Source organism: Protopterus annectens, chromosome 2.part1 (assembly GCF_019279795.1).
Source record: "Protopterus annectens isolate FY-2018-M chromosome 2.part1, PAN1.0, whole genome shotgun sequence".
Classification (NCBI taxonomy): domain Eukaryota; kingdom Metazoa; phylum Chordata; order Ceratodontiformes; family Protopteridae; genus Protopterus; species Protopterus annectens.
The window spans coordinates 1,699,374,969-1,699,401,976 of NC_056729.1; the positions used below are offsets into that span (position 1 = coordinate 1,699,374,969).

Genomic DNA, 27,008 nt, shown 5'->3' on the forward strand with positions numbered 1-27,008 from the left:
CCAGAGATTACCCCCCGTGTCTGGAATAGGATCCCCATCCATGTGAAGCAGAGTTCCTCTTTACCCCAATTCAAATGCAACTTGGACAGTTGGATAGGGAACAGGAAATTCAATCCTGGTTTGGCACCTATGTCTCTAATGGACACAGGCATCCTGTATATGGTTCATCTCCCAGGTCCCTGCTTGTAAATGTTTCATCTCCCAAGCCCCTGCTTACACTTATCAATGGTGCCAAAACTTGTCAAACGTTTGGGATGCATGGATAGGCTTAAAAAGTCCCTTGTGATCATTAACCTAGTAAACACCTATGAACCTGTAAGTAGGGTAGGAGGTGTGTGTGTGTGTGTGTGTGTGTGTGTGTGTGTGTGTGTGTGTGTGTGTGTGTGTGTGTGTGTGTGTGTGTGTGTGTGTGTGTGTGTGTGTGTGTGTGTGTGTGGTTTAATGAGTGAAGATGTATATGAGAGCAATCGGGGGTGGTGGGGTTGTTGTGCATGTGTATATGAGCATGATTGTTCAGGGGGGTTGTCACACCTCCACATTCCCCTAGACTAATCAGCAAATCCTGCAATATTGGGTTTTGGGGAATACTAGACACCAGGGATACTATTTATAACTTACAGGGGTAAAAAGGAATTGTAGCATGAAAGACTTGGGTTCCGGGGGGGATAATACTAGACACCAGGAATACTGCTTGTATTGTGCTTGAAAGACAGAAAAAAAATAAATAAGTAAAGGATTTATAGCAGAAAGACATGGGTTGGGGGAGGCACTAGATACCAGAGATAAGTCTTTACAGCATGCCCTAAAGTCACTAAAGAAGATTCAAACCCTGTACCGTTGCACCTTACGCAGAGGATATTAGTCTTCTACCAAACCACTGCACACTATAGGATCATAGGAGGTTACTAGGCTAATGGCCCTGTGGTCCTTACAAGCCTAGCCCAGAGTTTATCCCCAAAAAAACCTCAGTCAGCACCTGTCACCCCTGTCAGTGAGGGACACAGGTGGAACCCCTGGGACAAAATTGTAGTTTCCCATCCACTCATCAAGGATGCACTTGAAGAGGGTCAGTGAGGTACTCTGTTTGACTTGTATGGGAAGTCTAATCCAGAGATGGGGCAGCCACTGCGAGACAAGCCTGTCTCTCCAGCAGGTTTTGTTGATGTCGCATGTTAGATTTAGGCCTTTCAAGCAGGTAATGCACGAGGAGTTAGACTTATGGATATGGAGCATCTTAAGTAGGGCAGGGTCCGAGATTGCCTTGTAGATGAGACACAGATCACCTCTGAGCGATTTGTACGATACCAAGTAGAGTGATAGTGATTTGAGCCTGTCCACATAGGACAGATGTTGGAGGTGATGGATTCTCTTTGTGAGGTATTTCTGTGGCCTTTCCAGTTAGTGCAGGTTTTTGGAGAGGTACATACCAAACGAGACATTATGTTCAATTATTGACCTAATGAGGGAGGAGTATACAGAGGTAATAACCTCTTTTGTTCTGGATGCAATCCCTTTACTTATGAGATGAGCCAATTAAAAGGCTTTTCTGACCACTGCCACTACATGATGGTTGAATGCGAGATTGTTGTCAACCTGTGTTCCCAGTTCTGTCATCACAGGTTGTGTCCTTAGGGGGTTGCCATTGATAATCAGTAAGGGCCGTGTTTTTGCTGAATGGTATGATAGTACATTTTTATTCTTTAACTTAAAGCCATGACTTTGGCACCAGTCATTTGTTGCTGTGAGACCCTCCTGCAGTATATTAACATCATTTGGGGAGTCAATGACAGCACCCAACTTACAGTTGTCCGCAAACGTGTTCAAGCTACATGACTTTTGTCTTTGTCTGGACCTCTGAGAAGTAGATGCCAAACAGTAGGGGTCCCACAACAGATCCCTGGGAGACACCAGTAGTGGCAGGTCTGCTGTCAGAGGTGTAGGTGCCAATTTTGACTTTGTGGGTCGTATCTGTGAGCCAGTTGGACACCCACCTTATGAGATAGGTTTTTATGCCAACTTGTGTTAGCTTTTCAATGATGCCCGAGTAGGGGATTGTGTCAAAGGCTTTGGTGACGTCCAGGCCTTGGTGGTAGTCTCAAAGAAGTCAACCAGTTTCAACAGCCAAGATCTTCCCTTGATGAATCCGAACTGGGTGGCTTGGAGATTGCCTATGTCCTTGTTTATGAGATCCATAATAATATGTTGCATGGCTTTACAGATCAGACTTGTCAAGCTAATGGGACGATAATTTCCAGGGTCAATAGTGACACCACCGTTGTGCAAGGGGATGACAATGGCAGTTCTCCACTCTGCTGGACTGAAGCCTGTACTTAGGCTGTGGCTGAATAGAGTGCTCAATGGCAAAGCTAGATGTCCTTCTATTCTCATGTTGCAGTATTCAGAACCTTTGGGTTAGCCTCCACCTAGCGACCCGAACGTCCGGCCAGTATACAAAAGCTTTAGTTACTGCGAGGTATGTGGGACTCTGGCGTTCGCCGTAGGGTGCGTGGGCCATAAAAGTGACATCTGCGCATACCATCCTTAGAACGAATGTGCCGCCAGTTGAACATCAGCTCATCTTGCAGTTTCTGCCATCGGATCCTGCGAGTTTAAGATAAGTATCCCACTAGGGCATTTTTTCTTGTTCTTGTTATGGTTTCTGTATGCCTGCCCAGGTTCATGTCATCCAGGAAAGGAAAGTGTAGGTGTGGACGTCAGATCCCCCATAAAGATGCCCACAACCTGTGCTTGTTCTGACTGTGGCCCAACAACAACCATAAGTCTTGCGTGATTTGTCAGGCCTTTGTTCCAAAGATTCTTCGCAGCCGTCTGCCCACTCTTAATATCTGTTTAGAAAACCAACAACTCAAATGTCTTGCGCTTGCGATGGAAGGGCCATCTGGTCAGACCACTGAGCCACCGGAAAAGAAGGCCAAAGTTACTGGGCCTGAGCCCTTGCTGCACCTCCTCCACCCAACGTTATCCCTGTGACCAACGTTTGCCTGCAGGAATGCACAGAATCACCCAGCACTGGTGTAGCGGGTACCGTAACTGTGTCCACAGAACCAAGGGCTGAAAGCTCATCCATTCAGGTTATGCAGATGTCGGGTGCAGATGACGAGGGGGAACCTCGGCTTGTTGCAGATGTCCAGACCAGCCCTTCTACCATTAGGGAACCACCTGAAACTAGGCCCTCCTTAGGCCCTACATCCTCTAGGCCTGTTTCTCTTTTAAAAAGGAAACAAAAAATTAAGCATGGATCTCCACCATCTGAAAGCTTGCCTGATTGGCATACTTTCTCTCAAGGTTTATTCAGTGCCCTCATGGCCCTTAGGCCTTCAGTGGCTGCTTCTCCTCTGGCTGTCCCCCCTGTTATCAGCCCTAGGCCTCAGACTGCAGATCTTCTTCCTGTTGAAGCTGAAGATTCTTCAGAATTCTTTTCAGAGGATTCCCTTTCTTATGCTTTTCAAATGCCATCCCCTGTAGGGTATGCCTCCCCAGAGGAGGACTCTGCTCAGGCAGATTCCCCTGGAGAGGACCTTACCTTTGGAGAAATTATCTCTCGGATGAAGTAATTTTTCAAATGGAACTCTACTGAAATGACTGAAGTCCAAAAGAGGTACTATGAACTCTTAAAAATGGATACTCCTTCACCTTCTGCCAACCCACCAGTCCTACCAGCCTTCTTAGTTGCCTTCAGTGCAACTTCCAAAAATCCTGAATCAGAACCCCCTGCTCCTAGAAGGCCTGACAGTTTTTATAAGGTCTCAGAAAAGGCTAAATTCCTGATAAAATGCCCTGTTGCAGACCCTGGTACTATTTCCGTCTCTGCAGACAAACTCTCCAGACTATTACCCTCCACCTCTGTTCTTCTAGCTGATAAAGAGTAAAACTCTGGAGCGCATTGGTAAAAAGATATACACCTCTGCTACCTTGGCCTTTTGGGCAGTCAACTCCCAGACTCACATGTCTAAGTATTCCTAGACCCTTTTGACTCTGCTTTCAAAACTCTTGACTGATCTTCCAGATTCGCCCACTAAGTCTCAAATCTCTAACCTGGTCTCCCTGTCCTCACAAGTAACAAGACACTCAGTCAGATGAAGATATGATGCTGCAGAGGCCTCAGCCAGATCTGCAGCTTCTGCCTCAATGCTCAGAACGTACTCTTGGCTGAAGCTCCAGCCCCTACCTGACGATATTGGGGCTAAACTCGTAGATGCCCCCCTGGACAATACTGCCTTATTTGGGGCCCAAGTGGCAGGGCATTTCAAAGCCCTTCAAATGAAGGGGAAAGAAGTACAGGATTTGAAACATTTGTTTGGGTCACCAATTCCTAAATTCCACAGGAATTATCCCACTAACAAAATTCATTAGAAAATATTCTGCTCCTACTCCTCATACTAGGGGCAAGAAGAGCTCCAGGAAGCAGCAGCCACCCTCCAAGCCTGGTCAGACTACACCCCAGAAACCTTCCTTTCAGAACAAGGCAGGTTGTCCGTGACTACCTGCCTTGTCTTCCACCCCATCCAGATCCAATACCCCTTTCCCAGAGACCTCTCACTGTCTTCATGTCTGGAAAACTATTACCTCAGACAAGTGGGTCTTATCAATCATAGAAAAGGGTTACTTCATAACTTGGATCATTCCCCCCTCCTTAAGAGACATTCCACAGCCACCAAATGACCAGCTGCCCCTATTCCAAATAGTCTTGGACAGCTTTCTCTCCCAGGGGACTAACCAACCAGTTTCTCTGTTAGAAAAGAGAAGGGGCTTTTACTCAAGACTTTTCCTAGTCCCAAGAAAAGATGGCCCATGGAGGCCTATCCTGAATCTCTTCCACCTCAACCTCTTTCTTCAAGTACCCACTTTCTCTAGAATGTGTTCCCACTGTTAATGCCTCAGGCCACCTTGGACATCAGAGATGCATATCTGCCCATAAGGCCCAAATACAGGAAATATTTACACTTCTCTGTGGATTCCTCTCATTTTCAATTCTGTGCTCTACCCTTTGGACTATCTACTGCTCCAAGGGTATTCACCAAGTGTCTGGCTCCAGTGGTAGCATATAGCAGGGTCCAAGGGATACAGATGTTCTCATATCTAGACAACCTCCTGATCCAGGCAGATTGCTACAGTTTCCTACAGAGCCATCTCCAGACAGTCATTTGTGTTCTGCAGTCCCTGGGTTTCACCATCAATTTCCCCATATCCAATCTAAACCACTCCCAGGACCAAGTTTTCCAGAGATGCAGAATAAGAACAGATGTTATGAGGGCATTCCGCCCACCCCAAAAGATGGAAAGGCTGAAGGAATACCTACTGTCTGTCCTCCACACCCCTGCAATGACAGCAAGAGAATATCTCAGACTCTTGGGGCATATGGCCTCTACTATCCCCATGTTGCCACTAGCAAGACTCCACATGAGGAAACTTCAGTAGTACCAGAGGTCCACATAGACTCAACACTCCCACCCCTTGGACTACTCCATTCCTTTCCTACCATGCCTAAGGAAGGAGATCATTTGGTGGATGGGCCAAGTCTCTTTCAACCCAGGACTTTCCTTGCATCCCCTTAGTTCAGTCCAGAAAATGTACACGGATGGTTCAGACCTGGGTTGGGGGCTTCTATGGGCAGCTTGAAGGTGCAAGGCACATGGACAGGCCCCTTCAAGGGAGAGCCTTCCAAAGCAATCTGAAGCAAGGGCCCCTGAAGTTGTTCACAGCACCACCATTCTTTGGTATGTGAACAAACGGGGGAACAAGATCATACTTTCATACTTGCTATGCAGGCCTGGCAATTGGCGGTCCAGCATGGAGTCACTCTGCAGGCGGTCTACATTCCCTCAGCTGAGAACACTCAAGCAGACATCCATGAGTGGATGCTACACAGGGATGTGTTTCTGGACATAGTCCATAGGTGGGGTATGCTACAAATAGATCTGTTTGCCTCCACTCTGAACAGACAACTTCCTCACTTCTGTACACCCAGCCCCCTAACGAGGGCGACGGATGCCTTCTCCATCTCATGGAAGGGGATGTTTCTCTACTTATCCACCCCCTTCCCACTCTTACAAAAAGCCCTAATGAAAATTCATCAGGACAAACCAAGAATCTTGCTGACTCCCTTTTGGCAAAGACAGCATTGGTTCCTCCTCCTGCATTTAGCCAGGGGCAATTATCAGAAGTTACCTCGCAGAGTAGACCTACTTACACAGGACAAGTGATCCCTAATCCACCCTCACTTGGAATCTCTGAGCCTAAACCTGTGGATGATGGTGTTTTGATCCCTTTCTGACACTTTTACACTGAGGATGTGCTTAATGTCCTGCAGGAGGCCAGGCAACCCAATACTACAACATGAGAATAGAAGGACGTAGAGTTGTGTAAAATCTTACCATAACCATAGATGTCCTTTTCTTCCATGTTGCAGTATTCTACCCAAAAAAAAAAAAAAACTTTGCTGGATGATTCATGACTTGTGAGCTATCCTGGGACTGGGGTCTGATTGGGGCATTCATTTCTGAGGAAGGTACATGCAGACATCACTTTTATGGCCCACGCACCTGATGTCCAATGTCATATGTCTCACATACCTCACAGTGTTTAGCTTTTGTATACTAGCTAGACGTTCGGATTGCTAAGTGGAGGCTAACACAAAAGTTATGAATACTGCAAAATGGAAGAGAAGGACATCTGTGGTTATGGTAAGGTTTTACACAACTCTTCTTTCTTGGTGGAGATGGTGCAGAATACAGCCTTGGATGCTATCAGGTCCCGTGGAAGCTGTGTTCTTTGCCTTGGATAGGGCCTTTAACACTTGATCTACAGGGATGTTAAGTGCGTGACAAGTTTTGGGGATGTTGAATGTGCCTTTTGGGCGGTCAGGAGGGTGAAGTTTCTGCTGAACCTATCTGCAGATTGGCTAAGTCAACAGGATCACTGTAAGTGGTACCATTAAGTACTAATTCAGAACAAACCTGGGCTTTGTCATGGAGGTTCCTGACGTAACTAAAGAAGGCTTCATTGTTTCCCTTTGTTTCTGAGGCTAGTTTTGATTCATAATTGACTTTGGAGGTTATCACTACTGATCTTGTTGAGGTTCAGGAGGGAGGTTTTCCATAGGTTCGTAGGTAGGTACTAGGCTATCGGCCCTGGGGCCTGTATAAGCCTAGCCAAAAAGGTTCCCTGGCTTTCACCACCCAAGAAAATTATTTTCATGTGCCCGTCAAGCAGTGCCGCAGAAGAAATTCCATTTTGAATTTGTTCCTTTTTTTACCCTTGGAGAACACTTTCTTCCTTTTGTTGTAAAGCCTGTTAATAGAGAATGTCCACCAGACAGGTTTGTGTTTCCTTGAGGGGTAGGTTTTAGTTCTTTTGGTTATGACTGAGTCCATGCAGTTGTATAGGTGTTTTTATACTGCATTGGCATACTGTTCAGCATAGTTGTCTGCATCCCCTGAGGGGGGCTGTGGTGTGAAGCTACTGATACCATTCCTTAGGAGGTTGTAGTCAGCTTTTGAGAAGTTTTTAACCTGGTTAAGGCTGGGGGGGGGTTGGGTGGGATAGAAACTTCAAATGAGACAGACCGATGGTCTGATCTCACCAGGGAAGAACTTAACTATGGGAGTGGTGCAGCGGTCACCCATGGTGCTGAGAACTAAGTTCAGAATGTTATCTCCGCTTGTGGGGGATGAGACAAGCTGGTTAGAGCATTAGAATTGATGAAGTCTAGGAATCGTTGGGTGAGTGCTTTAGTGCAGGAATAGTTCACCCAATCTGTGATGGGGTAGTTGAAGTCACTAAGGATCAGGGTGTTAGGGGTACCTTGATGGAGTCAAGTAGGTCCAGGTAGGAGGAGTGGGTGTCCTGTGTCATGGAGGGAGGGTCTGTAGCTGGCTGTAACGTGGATGGGTGTCTTGCCAACTGTCATTTGCACATGGAGTAATTCTAGTGCTTCATGCTGGCAAACCTGTCTGGAGGTGTGCTTGTCTTTAATGAAGATTTAGACTCCACCACCCTTAGACTTCCCAACCTCATTTTGTGGTTGGAATGTGTGAAATGAGGTATAGCCTGGTAAGGCAGGGGTGCTCTCCGCAAGCTTGAATCAAGATGTTCTTCGTGTTTCACTGTTGCAGTCATTACATTTGGGTTATCTGCTTGCAGGTAGCCCTCAGTCGGCCTGATTAACAGAATCTTGGGTCCTGCGTTGGTTGCTGTCCCTTCTTCCATGACGTCAGGTCGCCAGGGGTATAAAACATGCAACCAACGCCATTACATCAGTCTTTCTTGCCGTGCAATGCCTGAAGCAGAAGCAGTTTGCAAGTGCCGGTCAGCCGACTCCTGAATTTTTCGTTTTCGAGTTTCAGAACCGAAGTCTTCAACTAAAGCTAAGTACCCCATTGGGGAAACTTTTTCTTGCTCCTTACTGATGTCAGTAAAAGTTAATAATTGCATTACTTGTGGAAAGCAAATACCTCATAAGGATTTTCATTTGTACTGTATTCCTTGCCTAGACCCTGACCACGACGTACCTTGCTGTCGGTTCTCGCGCACTAGCCATCGTCAGTATATTTTCGCCTCTAAATATTTTGGTTCTCGGTTTAATTATCCAGAAATGTCATCGGTTAGCCATCCGACTACCAAGATTCCGAAAAAACGCAAGGATAAAGACAGAGACAGGCCGCCGTGGTCCAAAACTGCCAACGATGCTTCTCCTAAGCCAGTCGCCAATTCACCGGTACTTAGTGAGGTGCTTTCGCAGCCATTGATACCCGCTACTTCTGATTTGCAGGCCTCTACTGAGACCCTTTCGGAGTACGGTATGCCGTGAGATGCTTCAACTATGGAACCGGCGGATGTCTCTACCTTGGATGGGTCCGGAGACGCTGTGCAGGCACTAGCTTTCTGAGGGTGTATTCAGGCCTATGGACTTGCATATTAAACTGACGCCTCCTCCTTCACTTAGGCCTAAATCTCGAACCATGCCTAAAAAAAGTACGCTCAGGCCTCTATGCCTAAAAAACAAATGATAAGAATGACTGAAGATGTAATTACTCTAATCAGGGGTAGCCAACCCCCCCCCCCCCCTCTAAGAGGTCTAGGACTGAAGTTGTTTATGAATCTTCTGACCAGGATTCTGTTTTTTCTGATTCTTCTGATGATCTGGATTTGCCCTTATCTACTTACGAGGATTCTGATGCAGAGGACTCTATTCCCTCTGCATCCCCTCCAGAGAATTTTTCTTTTGGTGAAACCTTACATACTCTAAGGGAGCATTTCCACTGGGAAAGCCAGGATTTTTCTGATTCAAAAAAGAAGCTCAGGGATTTCTTACTCCTGCCTCAGCATAGGGCTTTAGCTATTCCTCCTGTACTAGACATTGTTGATGATGCTTTTTCGGAATCTACTTTGGCCCCTGATTCCTTGCCTCCTGCTCCCAGAAAACCTGACAGATACTACAGGGTCCCTGTGTCTCACAAGCTCCTTTTTAAAAATCCTATTGCGGATCCATAGGTTCATAGGTTGGTACTAGGCTATCAGCCCTAGGACCTATACAAACCTAGCCATAACAATTCCCTGGCTATTTCTTCCCACACTGTTTACTTCCCTGGACCCCTGCCTAGCAGGGCGACTGATGTGATCCCTGGGGTGAATTTCATTTCTCCCATCCAATCGTCAAGGTTCCTTTTGAAGAGGACATACTTTGAGCTGTTTTGAAGCTACATTTCTCTTTTTTGTCCTGGAAATTATACCAAAAGAAATAAGAGGTGGCATGTGGGAGGCAAAACTTGAATATAGGGAGTTGTATTGGCAGATTGTATTAGAATCCACAAAGTTACCAGGTTTAAATGATATGTTGTCCATTTCTTCAGTTCTCAAGCTAAGAGCAGCCAAACTATGAATTATGTTGTTTTTTAGCCACAAGGTGGCGGCATAACACTGGTTAAAAGATTCATGTTTAGAGTTTTCTGTTGATTTTAGCACAATTTATTGCATTTAAAGACACGTTTTTAATTTTCAAACATCTTCAAATATCTTTTAAATATAGTTATTGTCATTGTGTGTGATTATTTATTCATTTATTGTGGGCTTTTACCAGGCAATGTAAGGTATTAACTGGTTTTAACATCCACAGTTTGTTCAATTAATTTTTTCATTATTCTTGTTCAGAAATACCAATTAATCAATATGCGTAATTGAGCGGATATAAAAGGGTTCATTTTGGGTATTTTAATGTTGTTTATTCTGATGAAGACTTGTCTGTGGTCGAAAACGTATTAATTGATCTGGCGTTATTTGTCAACGAGAATTTTAATAAAGTAACCTTCTCTTGGTTTCCGACCTTTATTTGGATCTCCTGGCAAGCCTGCAGTATTGGTTCCTTTTGAAGAGCGCCAAAGAGGCACTCTGCTTGACATGTATGGGTAATCTATTCCAGAGTCTGGGGAGTCTCTGGGTCAGGAACCTATCCCTCCAGCATGTTTTGTTTATTGTGATGACAAGGTTAGATCCCTGGAGCGTGTGGCTCTGAGGTATTGGGATTTCTTTTAAGTGTAGCATGTCCAACAGCTCTGGGTTTGACAAGGTCTTGTATGTTAAGCAGGGATTGCCTCTTAGTAGATGATATGCGACAGAGTATAGCTGGAGTTTTTAAGGCGGTCAGCGTAGGGCATCTGCTTTAGGCCTGTGATTCTTTTAGTGAGGTATTTCTGCGGCCTTTCCAGTTGTTGCAGATGTCTTGAGAAGGTACATACAAAACAGGGCATTGTATTCTATAATGGTTCTAATGGGGGATGAGTACAGTAGGACAATGACCTCCTTTTTCCTGGATGAAAAGCCCTAAGTGATGAGGTGTGTCACATAGAAGGATTTCCTGACTGTTGTGGAGATGTGGTTATTGAAGGTGAGACCACTGTCCACCTGTGTCACTAAGTCTCTTATCACACTTTAGGTGTTTAGTGTACTGCCACCTATATGGTAATTCACGGGTACATGTTTTTTCCCAAAGGGGATAACTATACATTTCTTGGCATTGAGCTTGAGCCCATGGCTCTGGCACCAAGCATCTGTTTCTGTAAGGCCCTTTTGTAGAGTATCCACATCATTTGGGGATTCAATAATGGCTCCCAGTTTGCAGTCATCTGCGAACTTTGTTAGCCAGAGTCCCTTAGTGTTGGCCTGTACTTCAGAGAAGTAGATGCCAAACAAGAGCGGTCCCAGGACTGAACCCTGAGGTACTCCACTTGTCGCTTGTCTGGAGCTGGATTTGGAGTCGGCTACTTTTACAGTGTGGGTTCTATCAGTAAGCCAGTTAGCAACCCATTGGGTGACGTAGGGATTAATGCCCAGCTTAGTAAGTTTATCTATGATTCCAGAGTGGAGGATGGTGTCAAAGGCTTTGGCAAGGTGTAGATAGGCTGTGTGAACCACCTTACTGTTGTCCATGGCTCTGGAGACTGATTTGAAGAAGTCACTCGGGTTCAGGAGACAAGATCGGCCTTTCATGAACCCAAACTGAGTGGGGTCCAGTGTTTGAAGGTTGCCAATGTCTTTGTTTATAAATTCCATGATAGTACGCTCCATAGCCTTGCAGATAAGGCTCGTCAGACTGATGGGACAGTAGTTTCCAGGATCCAAGGTGGATCCCCCCTTGTGGAGTGGGATAACTGTAGCTCTGCGTCACTCAGTGGGCACGAAACCTGAGGTGAGGCTATGATTAAACATGACACTTAGATGAGGTGCCAGTTCATATTGTAGTTCATGTAGTACACAGCCTGGGATGTCATCTGGTCCCATGGAAGCTTTATTCTTAGCTTTGGATAGTGCGTTTTTTACCTGTGTGGCCGTTATTACCGGAATTTGGCAATCTTCCGGTATTAAGATGGGCCATTTAGGGGGTGAGAGGGGGGTGAAGTTGGCACTGAATCGATCTGCCAGGATATTGGCAATATCCTTGGGATCAGTATATTTAATGCCATTCTGTTTTAGCTCAGAGCAGATCGGAGCATTGATATTTAGATTCTTGACATAGTTATAGAATGTCTTGTGGTTGTCTTTGGAATCTTTGGCAGTTTTATTTTCATAACTAGCATTGGAGGATTTTATGAGGGATCTCGATTTCTTACTGAGGCTGCTAAGGGAGTTTTTTGCATCCTGGAATTTTCCTCTTTTCTGCAACAGTTTCTTCCTTTTTTGTAAAGTTTGATTATAGCAGGGGACCACCAGATTGGCTTCCTTTTTTTGGATGAGAGCATCTTGGTTCTATTTGGGATGGCACGATTCATGCATGAGTGGATGTACTCATACAGTGCCTTAGTGTAGGATTCAGCAGTTGAACTTTCAGTTCCCGTCTGCATGGGTGTCATGAAGTTTGTCACTTCTGACTTGAGTAGCATGAAGTTGGCTTTGGAGAAGTTTTTTATGGAGGTTTCCTTACTGGGGGTGGGATGTGGATGTTAAGGGTGATTAGCTTATGGTCAGACCTGACTAATGAGGGGGTGACCATAGGTGTGGAGCATTGTTTCCCATGTTGGTAATGACCAGGTGTAGAATATTGGAGCCCCTGGTGGGACTATGGATTAGCTGATCCAGGGAGTTGGAATTTATGAATTCCAAGAACCGTTGGGCAAAGGTGTTGGTACACGAGTAGTTTTCCCAGTTAATGGCAGGGTAGTTACAATCACCCAGTATTAGGGTGTTTGGTTCTATCTTAATATTTTCCAGTATGTTTAGAAAGGTGTAGTGAGAATCTTGGGGCATGTTGGGGGATCTGTAGCAAGCTACAGTTTGGATTGCAGTCTTACCTAGTGTTAGTTGCACCTGGAGAATTTCAGATGCATTGTGTTGGGCAAATAGCCTAGTGGTGTGAATATCCTTGGTGAATATTGACACTCCTCCACCTTTAGTGTTTCGGTCCTGGTTTGGTGGCCGAAAAGTGTGGTAAGAGTTGTAGCCTGGTATTGCAGGGGTGCTGTCTGGAGCCTTGAACCAGGTCTCAGTTACTGCACAGATATCGATGTTCTCCATTTTTAGGAGTGCCTTGAGAGAGTGCATTTTGAGGTTTAGACATCTAGCATTGAGTAGCATTACCTTCAGATTTTGCATGCTTGTACCTGTTATGATGGTGGTTTTGTCCTTTGAACTTTGCCTAAAAAAGGCACTATAGGGGTGGCAAGAGCCTTAGCCAATAACCTGAATCCCAGGGGCAACAGGTGCAGACCATCTCTGGCAAAGCATTGTGGTCTGTCGATCATGTCGTCCCAGGCAGATACTGGATCCCCTTTGAATGACACCAGAAGCTTAGCCAGTTGTTGAAGTCAATCATTTTGTCCTCATATTGTGGTATCATTCTGTGCGAAGGCAGGATGCTACTTAGGGCTAGGGTCATACCTGCCTGGGCCACATGATCCGAGAGCTCTTCCATGTTTCTTTTCATGTAGTCCAGGGAGGTACATCTCAAGTCATTCACTCCAACATGGACAATGACAGAGTCATATTTGTACTTGTTGTGGAGTGACTTGAGTGCATGCATTATGTGGCGGATCCTGGCACCCGACAGGCAGCTGACTGTAATTTTCTCCTTGTTCAACCTGGTGAGTGGGACATCAGTGTGCCGGACTATAGAGTCACGTATGACTAAAGTGTTAGGTATGTTGTCTTGCCTTAGGGGCTGTTGCTGGGTGGTACACTGGTGTTGTGAGCTATATGACACTTTGGTTGTGATTGGTGTTTGTTTGCGTTTCAGCTTCAGAGGTCCTTGTTGCTTGGGCAGGTTACAGTTAAGGGCCTCTGCATATGTGGATTAGGTGTTGCTATATGTGGGTGTTGGTGGTGTGGGTTTAGAAGGGCTATGTGTTGCTTGAGGTGTAGTGTGGGTGTTAACCTTCTCCTCTTGACTGTCTATCACAATTTTGGGTGGCGAGATCTTTGCTTCCATTTTGGCTATGTAAGTGCATCTCTCACAGGTTGTAGTGTTGAGTGGTAGGAAGAGAGGGTTGTCTGTGTACATGAGGCAATTGCTGCATTGCCCCAGTATGCCCAGATTCACCAGGTGGACAGGAGAAATCACTGGAAGCTGACCCTTGGACATGCCTGGTTTAGTGCTTTTTTTTTTTTTTTGTAAAGTACAGGAGCTGTTTCCCCTTTATAGGCTGTTTAGTGCCTACGATTAATTTCTCCTTATTAACAAGGAGAGCTGAGTGCTTGTATCAGTTTAAGGCTTCCTAGTGCTTTCCAGCAGGTATTATAGCGAGTGCTAGTCACAGGGATGCTTAAAGGTAAGATTACAAAAAATGCACACTGCAGTGTGCACTAGAGAAGTTAGATGTGAAAGTAGGTAACTTAAGTTTTACCTGTTTAAAAAGTTAAGGTTTAGTGGAGAGTTACTATTTTTAAAACAGCAAGATGGATTGAAAGGGGTGGTCACTTTTGTATTCTGGTACTATGGAATACAGTAGGCTGGCCAATAAATTTAAATAGTTGAAGGGGAGGGATTTCAAAAATGATGATTTTGTGATTACTCACACAAGCCAGTGAAAGCAGAGAGGAAATGAGATATATTGTCAGATTAACATAAGAGGCAGGCAACTAGAAAGACAGTGGTATTTAACAAGACAACTGTAACTGGTTGGGAGGGTGGGAAAATTTTTACTCAGAAGAGAGAGAGCTGTGGTCTATTTTGAAGTTTTAAAAATGCAGTTAAAGCAGAATGCAAGTAAAACACAAGGTAAAGAAAACAAACCACAGTATTCAAAATATAAAAAGGCATCTCTATTTCTCAGGGGCCCAAGGGCATTAAGGCTTCTGCTGCTAAAAATCCTACCCCTTCTGATAGAGACTCCAGGGTGCTGGATATATGGGGTAAGAAGGTTTACACTTCTGCAACCTTGGCCATTAGGGCTTTAAACTGTCAGTTTCATATGTTAATGTATCAGCAACATGTTATTGGATTGCTTAAACAGAAAATGATGTTGATTCCTGACTGTGTGGAAAATAAAGAATTACAGAATTTAATGCATTCTGCTGAACAGGTTGGAAAACATACTTTGCAATGTGGTTTTGATTCATTATAGGCCTTTTGCAGGGCTGCTGTTACCGGGTCTGTGCTCAGAAGGCATGGTTGGCTTAAGGAGCAATCTTTACCTGATCATGTTAAAGTTAAGTTGTTGGATGCTCTTTTAAATCAGGACTGCCTGTTTGGCAACAAGGCTGAGGAAGTTCTTAAAAAGATAGAAGATAAAGCTAAATCTATGCAAACTGTTAAAGATTTCTTACAGGTTCAGCCTCCTAGATTTAGTAGGCACTGGCCATCTAAAAACTGGTCCTTTCCAGCCCCTTCCAGGTCTTCTCAAGCCAAACCCGGACACAACAGAAACCCCAAGTTTCAGTCCTAGGGGACACACAGGACTAAGCAGTGGGGGGCCTCCACTTCCAAATCTGGGAGTAATAAGACTCCCCCCTATGGTAAACTGTCTCAATGACTTCCTTTTAAAATTTCCAAGCACTTATCAACTGACTGCCCCTTTGGGGAGAAAGATTGCTCTTCATGCAAAGAACTGGGAGCTCATTATCCAGGACAAATGGGTTTTAAATATAATGTCCCAGGGATATAGATTTCACTTCCACACATTGCCAACACCAAACGGGTGGCCAGACCTACCCCCAAGTCAGTGGGCAGAGGCCCAAAAACAAGTACTTTCACTCTTAAGCATGGGGGCTATTCAGTTGGTACCAGAAGAGGAAAAGGGACAAGGTTTCTACTCGAGACTTTTCCTGGTACCCAGAAAAGACAATTCATGGCATCCTATCCTGGACCTGTCTACTCTAAACACCTTTTTGGAGATTCCAAATTTCAAGATGCTGACTCTTCACCAGTTGCTTTCTATGCTAGGCAAAGACGCCTGGTTGGCAACACTAGATTTAAAAGAAGGATACCTGCACATCCCAATCTGGGAATCTTGCAGAAGATACCTTCACTTCAAAGCAGGCTACACACACTATCAGTTCTCTGCACTGCCCTTTGGCTTATCAACTGCACCCAGGGTATTCACAAAGTGCCTAGCTCCAGTTATTGCATTTTGCAGGCAAAGAAATATTCAAATATACTCATACCTGGATGATTGTCTAATTCCGGCAGAAAGCCAGGACATACTTTTGAATCATCTGGCTTTTGTACAAAGGGTTCTAACCTGACTGGGGTACACCATAAACGAAAAGAAATCTCACCTGGTACCCTGTCAATAAATCATATTCCTGGGAGCAAGCTTGAATACAACTTCCCAGATGGCTTACCTCACGCCAGAGAAACAAATTCATTTGACAACCTACTTCAAACAAGCGGCCACAAAAACCCTGCTATCTGCAAGACAAATAATGCAAGCCTTGGGGTTTATGGCCTCCTGCATTGTTCTAATTCCATATACAAGGCTGCATATGAGGAAACTACAGTGGTATCTAAAAAGCCTATGGTGTCAACATTCTCATGATCGAGAAGCAATGATCCCTATCATACCTTGCCTACGCCTAGAGTTCCTTTGGTGGGCAGAGGCCTGCCACCAAAACAAGGGACTACCTTTCACACCATTCCCTGCCGCCCACCTGCATATCAATCAAAAATAAATGTTAGCTGTACAGAATGCTCTGACAGCCTTCAAGGACCACATTCTTCCAGGACAACTAATGGTAAAGACGGACACCACCACTGTTATGTGGTACATAAACAAGCAGGGGGTACACATTCTTACCCCCTGTACAGACTAGCCATGGCATTGTGGAACACAGCCTTGAGCTACTAAGTGCATCTTCAAGCTCAAGTCCTGCCAGGAAAATTAAATACACTGGCAGACAGACTAAGCAGAAACCTCATGGACCCACACAAGAGGAAACTGGAACCAAGGATTTTCAACATGTTGACAAGCAAATGGGGGAGCCCAGATATAGACCTATTTGACTCTCCCCAGAACTACCAATTGGAACAATTTTGCACAAGGACTCTCCATAAACAAGCCTGGAAAGTGGATGCTCTGTCCTTCAGCTGGAAAAAATCTATCAGTCTATGCCTTCCCCCCTCTGTCTCTGCTCTCCAAAGTTCTACTAAAAATCAAACAGGACAAACCAAGGATGATTTTGATTGCCAGACTCGCCACGCCAACATTGGTACCCCCTCCTGCGCAGTGTGTCATGGCTATCCCCATGGCACCTGCCTCAGACTCCTTCCCTGTTGTCCCAGCAGGAGAACCAGATTCTGTACCCTCAGCTTCTAACACTGAACCTTGCAGCCTGGCTAATTACCTAATCTCTCCTTTTACCATCCCTCAGTAAACCTGTGATGGATATAATTTTAGAGGCAAGGAGGCCTAGTACTAGAAAATCGTATGCTGAAAAATGGAAAAGATTCTGTGCCTGGAACCATTTTCAAGGGATGAGCACAGCAGTGCCCAATTTACCTCAGATTTTACAATGCTTAACTGTCTTTTTCCTCCATTAAAATCCACGCCTCAGCCATTTCAGCTCATTATAACACAGAACCTCCACTCTTCTCTCATCCACTGCTCAAGCAGTTCCTCAGAGGGGCCAAAAATTTGAAACCACCCAAGAGAGCTCCAAACCTAGCCTGGGACCTTAACTTTGTCTTGGAGAAACTCACTCTACCTCCTTTTGAGCCAGCTGCTACTGCAGACTTAAAATTTCTTTCTTAGAAAACAGCTTTCCTTTTAGCAATCACTTCAGCTAGAAGGGTATCTGAATTACAGACCCTTATGGCAGTGGAGCCTTTCATCATCTTTCATGCGGACAGGTGTCCCTCAGAACCAATCCATCTTTCATGCCCAAGGTGGTGTCCAGTATGACTTTTAATCAGTCCATTCATTTGCCAACCTTCTTTCCCAATCCACAGAACAAAGGGGAGCGGATACTGCATTCCTTAGATGTGCACAGACATTCACTGTTGCAGTCCTGGTTACCCTTCCTCCAGCCCCTGAACTTCTTTTGGTTATACCTATACTTTCCTTTACTGTGCTTAAAAGCTTTTTGGTTGGAAGTATATCATTGTACTTTTATATTTAATTGCTTCCCATTAGGGGGCACCTGACATCTGGGGCAAGAAAAGCTGATGTAATGGCATCGGCTGCATGTTTTATACCCCTGGCGACCTGACGTCATGGAAGAAGGGACAGCAACCGACGCAGGACCCAAGACTTTGTTAATCAGGCCAACTGAGGGCTACCTGCAAGCAGATAACCCAAATGTTATGACTGCAACAGTGAATACACTTGAACGTCTACATTTATGTTAAGTGTACACAACTGTACTTTTCCGTGACTGCACAGATGGCATCTTCCAGTGCGAGGAGAGCCTCCAGTGAGTGCATTTTCAGGTTAAGGCTCCTAGCGTTAAGCAGCATAACCTTCAATTTGCTTTTTGACAGATCTTTTATGTTGGAAGATTTGTCTTTGGGACATTGCCTAAAAAAAGGACAATGGGCTAGGCAAGAGCCTTGACCAGAATCCGGAATCCCAGGAGTGACAGGTGGAGGCCATCTCTGGCAAAGCTTCGAGGCCTGTCAGCCATGTCATCCCAGTCATACTGGATCACCTTGGAATCACACCAGAAATTAAGGAAATTGTTGAAGTCAATTATTTTTGTTGGTGTTGTGGTATTATTCTTGGTGAAGCTAGGATGCTGCTTAGGGGTAGGGTCATACCTGCCTGGGACACACACTCAGTCATGTCTATTCATATAGTCCAGGGAGGTATGTCTCAAGTCATTCACACCAACATGGACAATGACAGTCTTACTTGTACCTGTTGTGGAGACACTTAAGTGTGTGCGTGATGTGGTGGATTCTGGTACCTGACAGACAACTGACTGTGACCTTTTCCTTATCGAGCCTGGTGAGGGGAACATCGGTGTGTTTGACAACTGAGTCGACAATGACTAGTATGTTTGGTTTATTGTTGCACCTTATTGACTGTGTTGATTTATTGTTATGCCTTATGGGCTTTGTTTGTGAGACACTGGTGTGTTGTATGCTGTTTGGTGTTGTGTGTGGAATGTTTGTGTGTGTGTGTTTTGGTGGTCTCTGCTGTTTAGGTAAGTTTTTATTGAGGACCTCTGCATAGGTGGGTGTATGTTGTGCTTGGCTATTTGATGTGGCGTTTGTGCTGGCAGTCTCTTCTTTGTCAGGAGTACTGAGTGTGGCGCGAGAGAGCATGGATTTCAGGTTACTGATGTAGATGTATTTCTCGTAAGTAGAATAATTATGTGCTAGGAGAAGAGGGCTGTCAGTGAACATGAGGCAGTTGCTACAAAGTCTCAGTATGCCCATGTAGACCAGGCTGGCAGGAGAAACTGATGGGAATTGTCCAGACATAGTGTTCTGAATACTTGGGCAGACTTATGGAGAAAGGGTTTTGATAAAGATTTGTCCACAAGAGTGTAGACCACAAAAACATTCTTAAATGTAAAATAACTGGCCTGACGCTCAAGTGCTAAAACAAAAACTAAGAGGCTTAGAGTAACAGATACAGTTTAATCAGGCTGCTAACAGCAATAATAAATGCAACAGAATAAAAGCACTTGAACACTTAAGAACAAGCAGCAAAGCAAAATAAGGTAATAAAATAGGAAGAACACAAGTACAGCTGAATAAAGTGTATTTTTTAAGTGGAGAGGGAGGAAACAGAAGATAATTCAGTATTATGAAACTAAGGGGTTTGGCCATCCCAGATGCTCTCTCTGTGCACAGTAGAATGAGTGGATGAGGTAGGACTGGGAGGAGTGTCCATAATCAAAGAAGCAAGGGGGTAGTCCTTCCCAAATGATCTCACTGTAGTTAATAAAGTGACAGGGCTAGCATTACTGTCCACTGTATGCACAATGAATATCTGGCATTATGGACTTACTATGAGGATGCATAATTTATGAGGGTAGGAGCAAAGCGTTCAGTGAGACATTGGGGATATTCTGTCAACTCGGGCAGGTGAGAGGTATGCAGTGTGTGTGTGTGTGTGTGTGTGTGTGTGTGTGTGTGTGTGTGTGTGTGCGTGCAAGAGAGTGAATGTTTGGGGATGTCTGTGCCAATGTGATGCACGACTGTCAGTGTTAACTACCTCAGGAAAGTGCTAAACTAGCTGTAGGTAAGGGTGATTCAGAGACATGCAGATTAGCCAATAATGAAGGCTTTCCTCATTTCATCAAACATCTCTCTGAATCTCATATCTCTGCGTAGTGTAAACAGCTTGTTTTTACTGCAGCGCTTGCCATCAGTACTGGGGTTAGGATTAGGTTAACACCCATTACTTAAGTGGGCAGGGGACTCTTCCCCCCACTGTGCCTCATCTTAGTAATGGGTACTAACCCTTAACCCTACACCTTACCTTCATAAAAACCTTCTCGTAACGCTACCACTACACAAGACACACGTGGACTCTCAAACAACACTGTGTCTATCCCCTAACCCTGACCTGAACCATAAAATACAGAAACTCTCACAGAAACATACAACACTTATACTTCACTCATCCCTGACTTTAACGCTAACTTACGTGCACACACACAAACACTCCCACCCCTCCAACCCGACTTATCTGTGTCAACATTATACAGCATCAACATTTGTACCACTTGACTGTCGATACTTTCAACATTAAACTACACCCCCTGCATTAGTCAAAGAAACGGCATTCAATAAAACACAAGGAACCCATATATATATATATTTGTGTGTGTGTGTATATATATATATATATATATATATAGGTTCATACTAGGCTATCTGCCCTAGGGCATTTATAAGCCTAGCCAGAGTGTGTTTGGCTTTCGCCACCCATTTTAAATTAATTTTGCTATGCCCTGTTTCAAGGTTAGTATACTGTGCCTCTGTCTAACAGTGACACAGAAGTGATACCCGGGGTAAACCTACGATCTCCCATCCACTCATCAAGATTCCTCTTGAAGAGAGTCAATGAGGGACTCTGCCTAACCTGGACTGGGATTTTATTCCAGACTGAAGGGAGCCTCTGGGTTATGAATCTGTCCCTCCAGCATGTCCTATTTATTTCAGTGCTGAGGTTCAAGTCTCTCGAGCGTAGCTCGATGGGATTTGGATTTTCTGAGGTGCAGCATGTCCATTAATTCCGGGTTGGACATGGCTTTATATGTCAGGCACAGATCGCCTCTGAGCAGGCGGTATGCCACTGAGTAGAGCTGGAGTTTCTTTAACCAGGCAGCATATGGCATCTGTTTGAGCCCTTTGATCCTCTTGGTGAGGTACTTTTGGGGTCTTTCCAGTTGCTGCAGGTGTTTGGTAAGGTACATCCCAAAAGGGGCATTGTACTCAATTATGGGCCTGATTAGGGATGAGTAAAGAGGCACGATGACCGCCCCTGATCTAGATGTGAATCCCTTCATGATTAGGTGGGCTATATAAAATGTTTTTCTAACCACTTTGGCCACGTGGTTGTCAAATGAGAGATTGCTATCAACTTGGGTCTCCATGTCCCTAATTACTTCTTCTGTACTTAATGGATTACCACCTATGTGGTAATTTGTGGGCACTTTATTTTTGCCAAAGGGGATGACTATACACTTTTTGGCGTTTAGCTTGAGGCCATGGCTCTGGCACCAGTTGTCTGTTTCTTTGAGGCCCTTTTGGAGGATGCTTGTGTCGGCTGGAGAGTCGATTATGGCGCCCAGTTTGCAGTCATCTGCGAACTTGGTCAGCCACAGTCCTTCCGTGTTGGCCTGTACCTCCGAGAAATATATACCGAACAAGAGAGGTCCCAGGACTGAGCCTTGTGGGATGCCACTTGTAACTGGTTTGGAGTCTGACATGGCTCCAGCAATTCTAACCATGTGGGTTCTGTCCTTGAGCCAGTTTGCAACCCATCTAGTGACGTAGGGATTTATATTTAAGCTGGTGAGCTTATCTATAATGCCCGAGTGGGGTATTGTATCGAAGGCTTTTGCGAGGTCCAGGTAGGCTGTGTGGACCACCTTCCCCTCGTCAATGGCCTTGGTGACTGTTTCAAAGAAATCAACCAGGTTTAAGAGGGAGGATCTTCCCTTAACAAAGCCGAACTGGGTAGGATCCAGTGTCTGTAGGTCCCCAATATCTTTATTTATGAGGTCCATGACGATCCTTTCCATAGCTTTGCAGACCAAGCTAGTCAGGCTTATGGGGCGATAGTTTCCAGGATCCATTGAGGCACCACCTTTGTGGAGAGGGTCCACTGTTGCTGTACGCCACTCTTTGGGTACATATCCTGTAGTAAGGCTGAGACTGAACAGTAGTTTTATGTTTGGGTTTAGCTCTTCTTGGAGTTCATGTAGGACACAACCCGGGACACCGTCTGGTCCCATTGATGCTGTGTTTTTTGCTTTGGAGAGGGTGGCTCTTACCTGAGCATCTGAGATGTCAGGGGGGCAGCACTCTGCTGGGATAGATATTTGCCCTTTTGGTGGGGAGGGGGGGGGTTGCGCTGAATCTGTCAGCTAGGATGTTGGCAATGTCTGTGGGCTCGATGTATTTTTTGTCATTTTGGACTAATTCTGAGCATATCTGGGAATTCCCACCCAGGTTCCTAACATAATTAAAGAAAGCCTTGTGATTATCCTTAGTGTCCTGTGCAATTTTTCTCTTGAAGCTGGCCTTAGATGAGTTTGAGTGCCCGTAGTTTTTTGCTAATACTGATCAGAGATGCCTTCCCTTTTTGGGATTTTGCTCTATCATGTAGTAGCTTCCTCCTTCTATTGTGTAGTTTGTTTATGGCTGGGGTCCACCAGACAGGACGTCTGCCTTTGGAGGATTGGGTCTTGGTTTTATTTGGGATTGCATGATCCATGCATTCCTGAATGTGTTCATAGAATGCTTTTATAAAGGATTCTGCAGTCTGGGCCGTATTTTCCACAGGCTCGTGGGCTTTGAAGGATTCCACCTCGGTTTTGAGAAGTGTGAAATTTGCTTTAGAGAAGTTTTTCACTGTGGTTTTCTGGGCAGGGGGTGGGGTCGGGATGTGAATATCCAGTGAGATTAGTTTATGGTCTGATCTTACCAGTGAGGGATACACTTCTAGTCTGGAGCATAGAGTCCCCATGTTGGTGTTGGTTGTTCCATAGCATTTGAGTGTATAAATTCTAGGAACATTTGGGCTAGGGTGTTGGAGCTAGAGTAATGCTCCCAGTCTATGTTTGGGTAGTTGAAGTTGCCCAATATAATGGTGTTTGGAGAGACCTTCATATTTTCCAGTGTTCTCAGGAAGGCCGAGTGGGGTTCCTGGGTTTGGGACATATATATATATAGATAGATAGATAGATATACACACGTGTGTGTGTGTGTGTGTGTGTGTGTGTGTGTGTGTGTGTATATATTGTACTTTATCATTAGAACCCTGTCTTAGTAGAGCAGTTCCCTTTGTTATAACATGCTAAAAAAGGTAGTAATTCTTAAAGAACCTAAAAGGTGCCGACGTTTTGTTTACATCCTGAAAAGAGCTCATTGCAAATGAATCTATTGAATACACTTAAGCATCCATTATGGAAGATATGCTAGTGGAATACACAATTGCTTTTGTAACTGGAACTGTCTAACAGGGAAGCTTTACTAGAATTAAAAAGATATACGTTTTCTTAATTAAAATAATATTTTGATTTCAGACCCTTTGATGGACACAATCATGAGTGACCCAGTCTTATTACCTTCGGGGACAATAATGGACCGCTCCATTATTTTAAGACATCTGCTGAATTCTGCTACAGATCCATTCAACAGGCAAACACTCACTGAAAGTATGCTGGAACCAGGTGAGATGATCTTTTTTTATTCTTGTTTCCCTTAAACCACTCCACTTCTGTTCAGCATGTGTAGTGCTGCATTTAAAATGTTAGATTTGAACTGGATGAAGGAGGTAGGCTACACTGCCTGTCAAATCATAGTGATATATCTGCAACAGCAATTTTAATCATATTCTGCATTAATTTCATTCGAGGACCTATGAATTACCTTTCCAACTAGATGAAAAGATGGAATCTCTTCCAACACAGGGAGTGTAGGATATGGGTGACTTTTCTTTGATAAATGCTGTCAGTGTCATCTGGTAACAGTGCATTCTAGTAATTTATAACTACTAAATTAAACCATTAAAAATATCACAGAAAGAAAACCTCTGCATTTATCTTCATTCTATGCCTTCCTGGTATTCATATAGATTTCTAGTAAAATATAACCATCTCTGAATTCAGCAGCTAAGGCAGTAATAATCCAAACAACGGTCTTTAATTTTTACAAACCAAATCAGAAAAGATTCCAGACATAGACAAGTCTTTCAGTTTGTCAGAACTTGTCGGTCTGCCTAGGTGTTCCTGATTCGTGGAAGAAGCCGTCTAAAGCCAAGTCCTTGAGGACAGGTGCCAGAAGAGGCTCTGGTCCAAGATTTCACAGAAAGAAAAAAATGTTCATTCATTTTGTACGGTGGTATGAGAATTAAGCATATTTTTTATGAAAAGTAAATACAAAGTTTGAACTTGGTTGCCAAGGCAGTGTAGAGTTCATTAAGTCTTTCAGACGTAATACCCGATGCAGAAGTGTTTCATTTTATGAAGCTGATCAGTGTGTTTGGGTGCTTCTCAATGAAGCATACAGTTGACGCTTATACAGCAGAATTTACCATATCTGTCAAGCGATAGCTTCAAATCCCATTTCTTAGCAGTAAATGAAAAGACCGATGTTTCTAATTTTACAGTAGGTACCAGAAAAGTTTTCGTCCTAACAGATTTTGTAGGGGAAGAAAACATGCATTTTTGTGATTTTTTTCTTTTTTCCAAGGAATACTTTATCATGACACAAGCAAGTGCCTCTGAGTAATTAAATGTCAGTTTATCTTTCTCTGTATTTGCTGATGCATTGTCCTGCTGAGCTTCCAGGACCAGCCATCATTCTTAGGAGACGTAAAGTTTACACCACAACTAAGCAGAAGTACAGAACAGGTAAGTGTATATAAGTGTATATAGCAGCATGGACACTGAATGAGTATAATAGGCTCAAAGGACATGTTACTGCATTATTTTATTTTATAGTTTCATACATAAGCACTAGGCTAACTAACCCCTTGTGGGCCATTTTAATCCTAACAAATTTCCCTTTGGTGCTTGAAATAACTTACCCATTCAGTGTTAGATTGGTTTTACTTATTCCATTGTCAAAAGTTGTATATTGCCACTAGTTAGAATAAGTGGGAGCATTTTATTTATTTGTTTACCAGAGTAGAGAGAGACCAATTTCAGGCCCGGGTTGTACTGATACAAAAAAAAAAAAAAAAAAGCTGAGACCATAGTAGTACAAATGCACAATGGACCATGCAATATAATCTTCTACATAGTAAAATAAAAGTATTAATTTGGCTGAAAATATAGTGTATATACAAAGCAAACAGTAGAGCAAAATATCTATATATTTACAAGCTAATGACAGGACTGTAAGTAAAGAGTAAGGATGTATAAAGAATACCTCTCAACTGTTCAGATTTTAACAGATTGTGTGGATTTTTACCTCATATTTTTCGTCTGTTTCTCATAAAATAGGTGGTTTTCTAGCAAATCACTGAGGATTGAAGTCACTAGATAATGACATACATTATAGTTTGACGTTGTATCCTTCAGAAAATGAATGCTAACACAAATCCTGTTATCCTAGCAACTTTTTAAGTTTATAAAAGCAGTATTTAAAATCTGCCCCAATGTTTGGGCCTTTGTCCCCCATAATTTAGGCTTTGTCCAGATTTCTTGCAGTAAGATGTTGTAAGGTATGGCGTGAAGAGCATTAGTGGGATGTTAGGTGGTTAGTGTATGTGACCTGTGATGAGGCATTTGCATTGGCTCTGTTAACCATTAATTGGGGCCTGAATTTGGTGTAGGTAAAAAAATATTTTGTTGTGTGGGTGCCCTTACTGGAGTTTGAGGGCTAGAAGGGAGAAGCAGTAGGCAGTACAGTGATGTTTTGTTCTGGGAGTTTGTAGTCCTGGTCCTGAATGGGCATGGTTTCGGAGGAATGAGATAGCAATGAGTTTAGTAGCAAGAGATGTGACTGTTCCTTGGCAAAGCAATTTGAATATGTATGAACCAACTGTTTAACTGGGAGCCATTTTGTCTTTTTGATTGTGTTCATGAGGGTAGGTGGTTCTGAAGTGACTGATTTGGTTGGACAGAGTTTGAAGGGAGTTGGACTTCCTCTTGCATGCAGCAGCTACAAAAGTAAGACACCATACTCCATGTGGGCAAATAATACAGCTTTGCACATGGTGGGCCTTGCTTGTAGGGACAAGAGCCCCTTATAGTAAGTGTTTTATTTATTTTTTTTTTGTTTATTAATGTCAAGCTTGAAGCTGAGCTTGAGCTAGCAGTATGCTAAGATATTTGTAGGTTGATGTAGTTTTGGTGAGGAGGCTATGCTTATTTTGATACCTAATGTGCTGAAGTTTTTATTTAACCTTTTGTAAATCATAGATTTTGTTTTAATAGGGCTGAGCAGATGTTTTTTGGTAGTGAGTTAGTAAAATAGGAGCAAGAAGGTCATCTTGGAGTTGCTGTTGAACCTAAAGATGACTGTGTCATCTGCATACAAAACAAGGGGGAGATGGGGTAGGTCAAAGAGAATTTATGAACATAAAAAAGGGAAGTGTTATGAGGCTGGAGCTTTGAAGGACCCCAAGATTTCATCAGTAATAGTCCAAAGAGCATAGTTCTCCTACCAGACTAAAATTCATGCTGTTTCTGGAAGAGGAGCAGTACTGTTACAATTAGCTTGGAAATTGTTACATGCATTTTTTCCGAGTATTTTACATAGAGTAGACAACATTGAGATTTTGAGGAATGTGAAGTATTGTAAGGTTTTGGTTAGTTATGCAGGGGTCTGGCTAGCACAGATTTCCAGCTATTGGGGCTAATGTTTGAAGTGAGGTGAAGACTGTATATGTGTGGTAAAGCATTGAGAGTAAATTCTCTGCAGTTGTAGAGGA

At 43.8% G+C, this 27,008-nt stretch overlaps 1 protein-coding gene across 2 annotated transcripts in view; it reads left to right on the forward strand.

Annotated features, from left to right (window-relative positions):
• The window catches only part of UBE4B (ubiquitination factor E4B), a 2,592,778-nt gene that overhangs the window by 2,466,000 nt on the left and 99,770 nt on the right, over positions 1 to 27,008 (forward strand). For both annotated transcript variants that reach the window (XM_044063145.1, XM_044063144.1), the window contains one exon: positions 23,653 to 23,799. In XM_044063145.1, the coding sequence (XP_043919080.1) occupies positions 23,653 to 23,799 (147 nt within the window). The remainder of the gene's footprint in view (positions 1 to 23,652; positions 23,800 to 27,008) is intronic.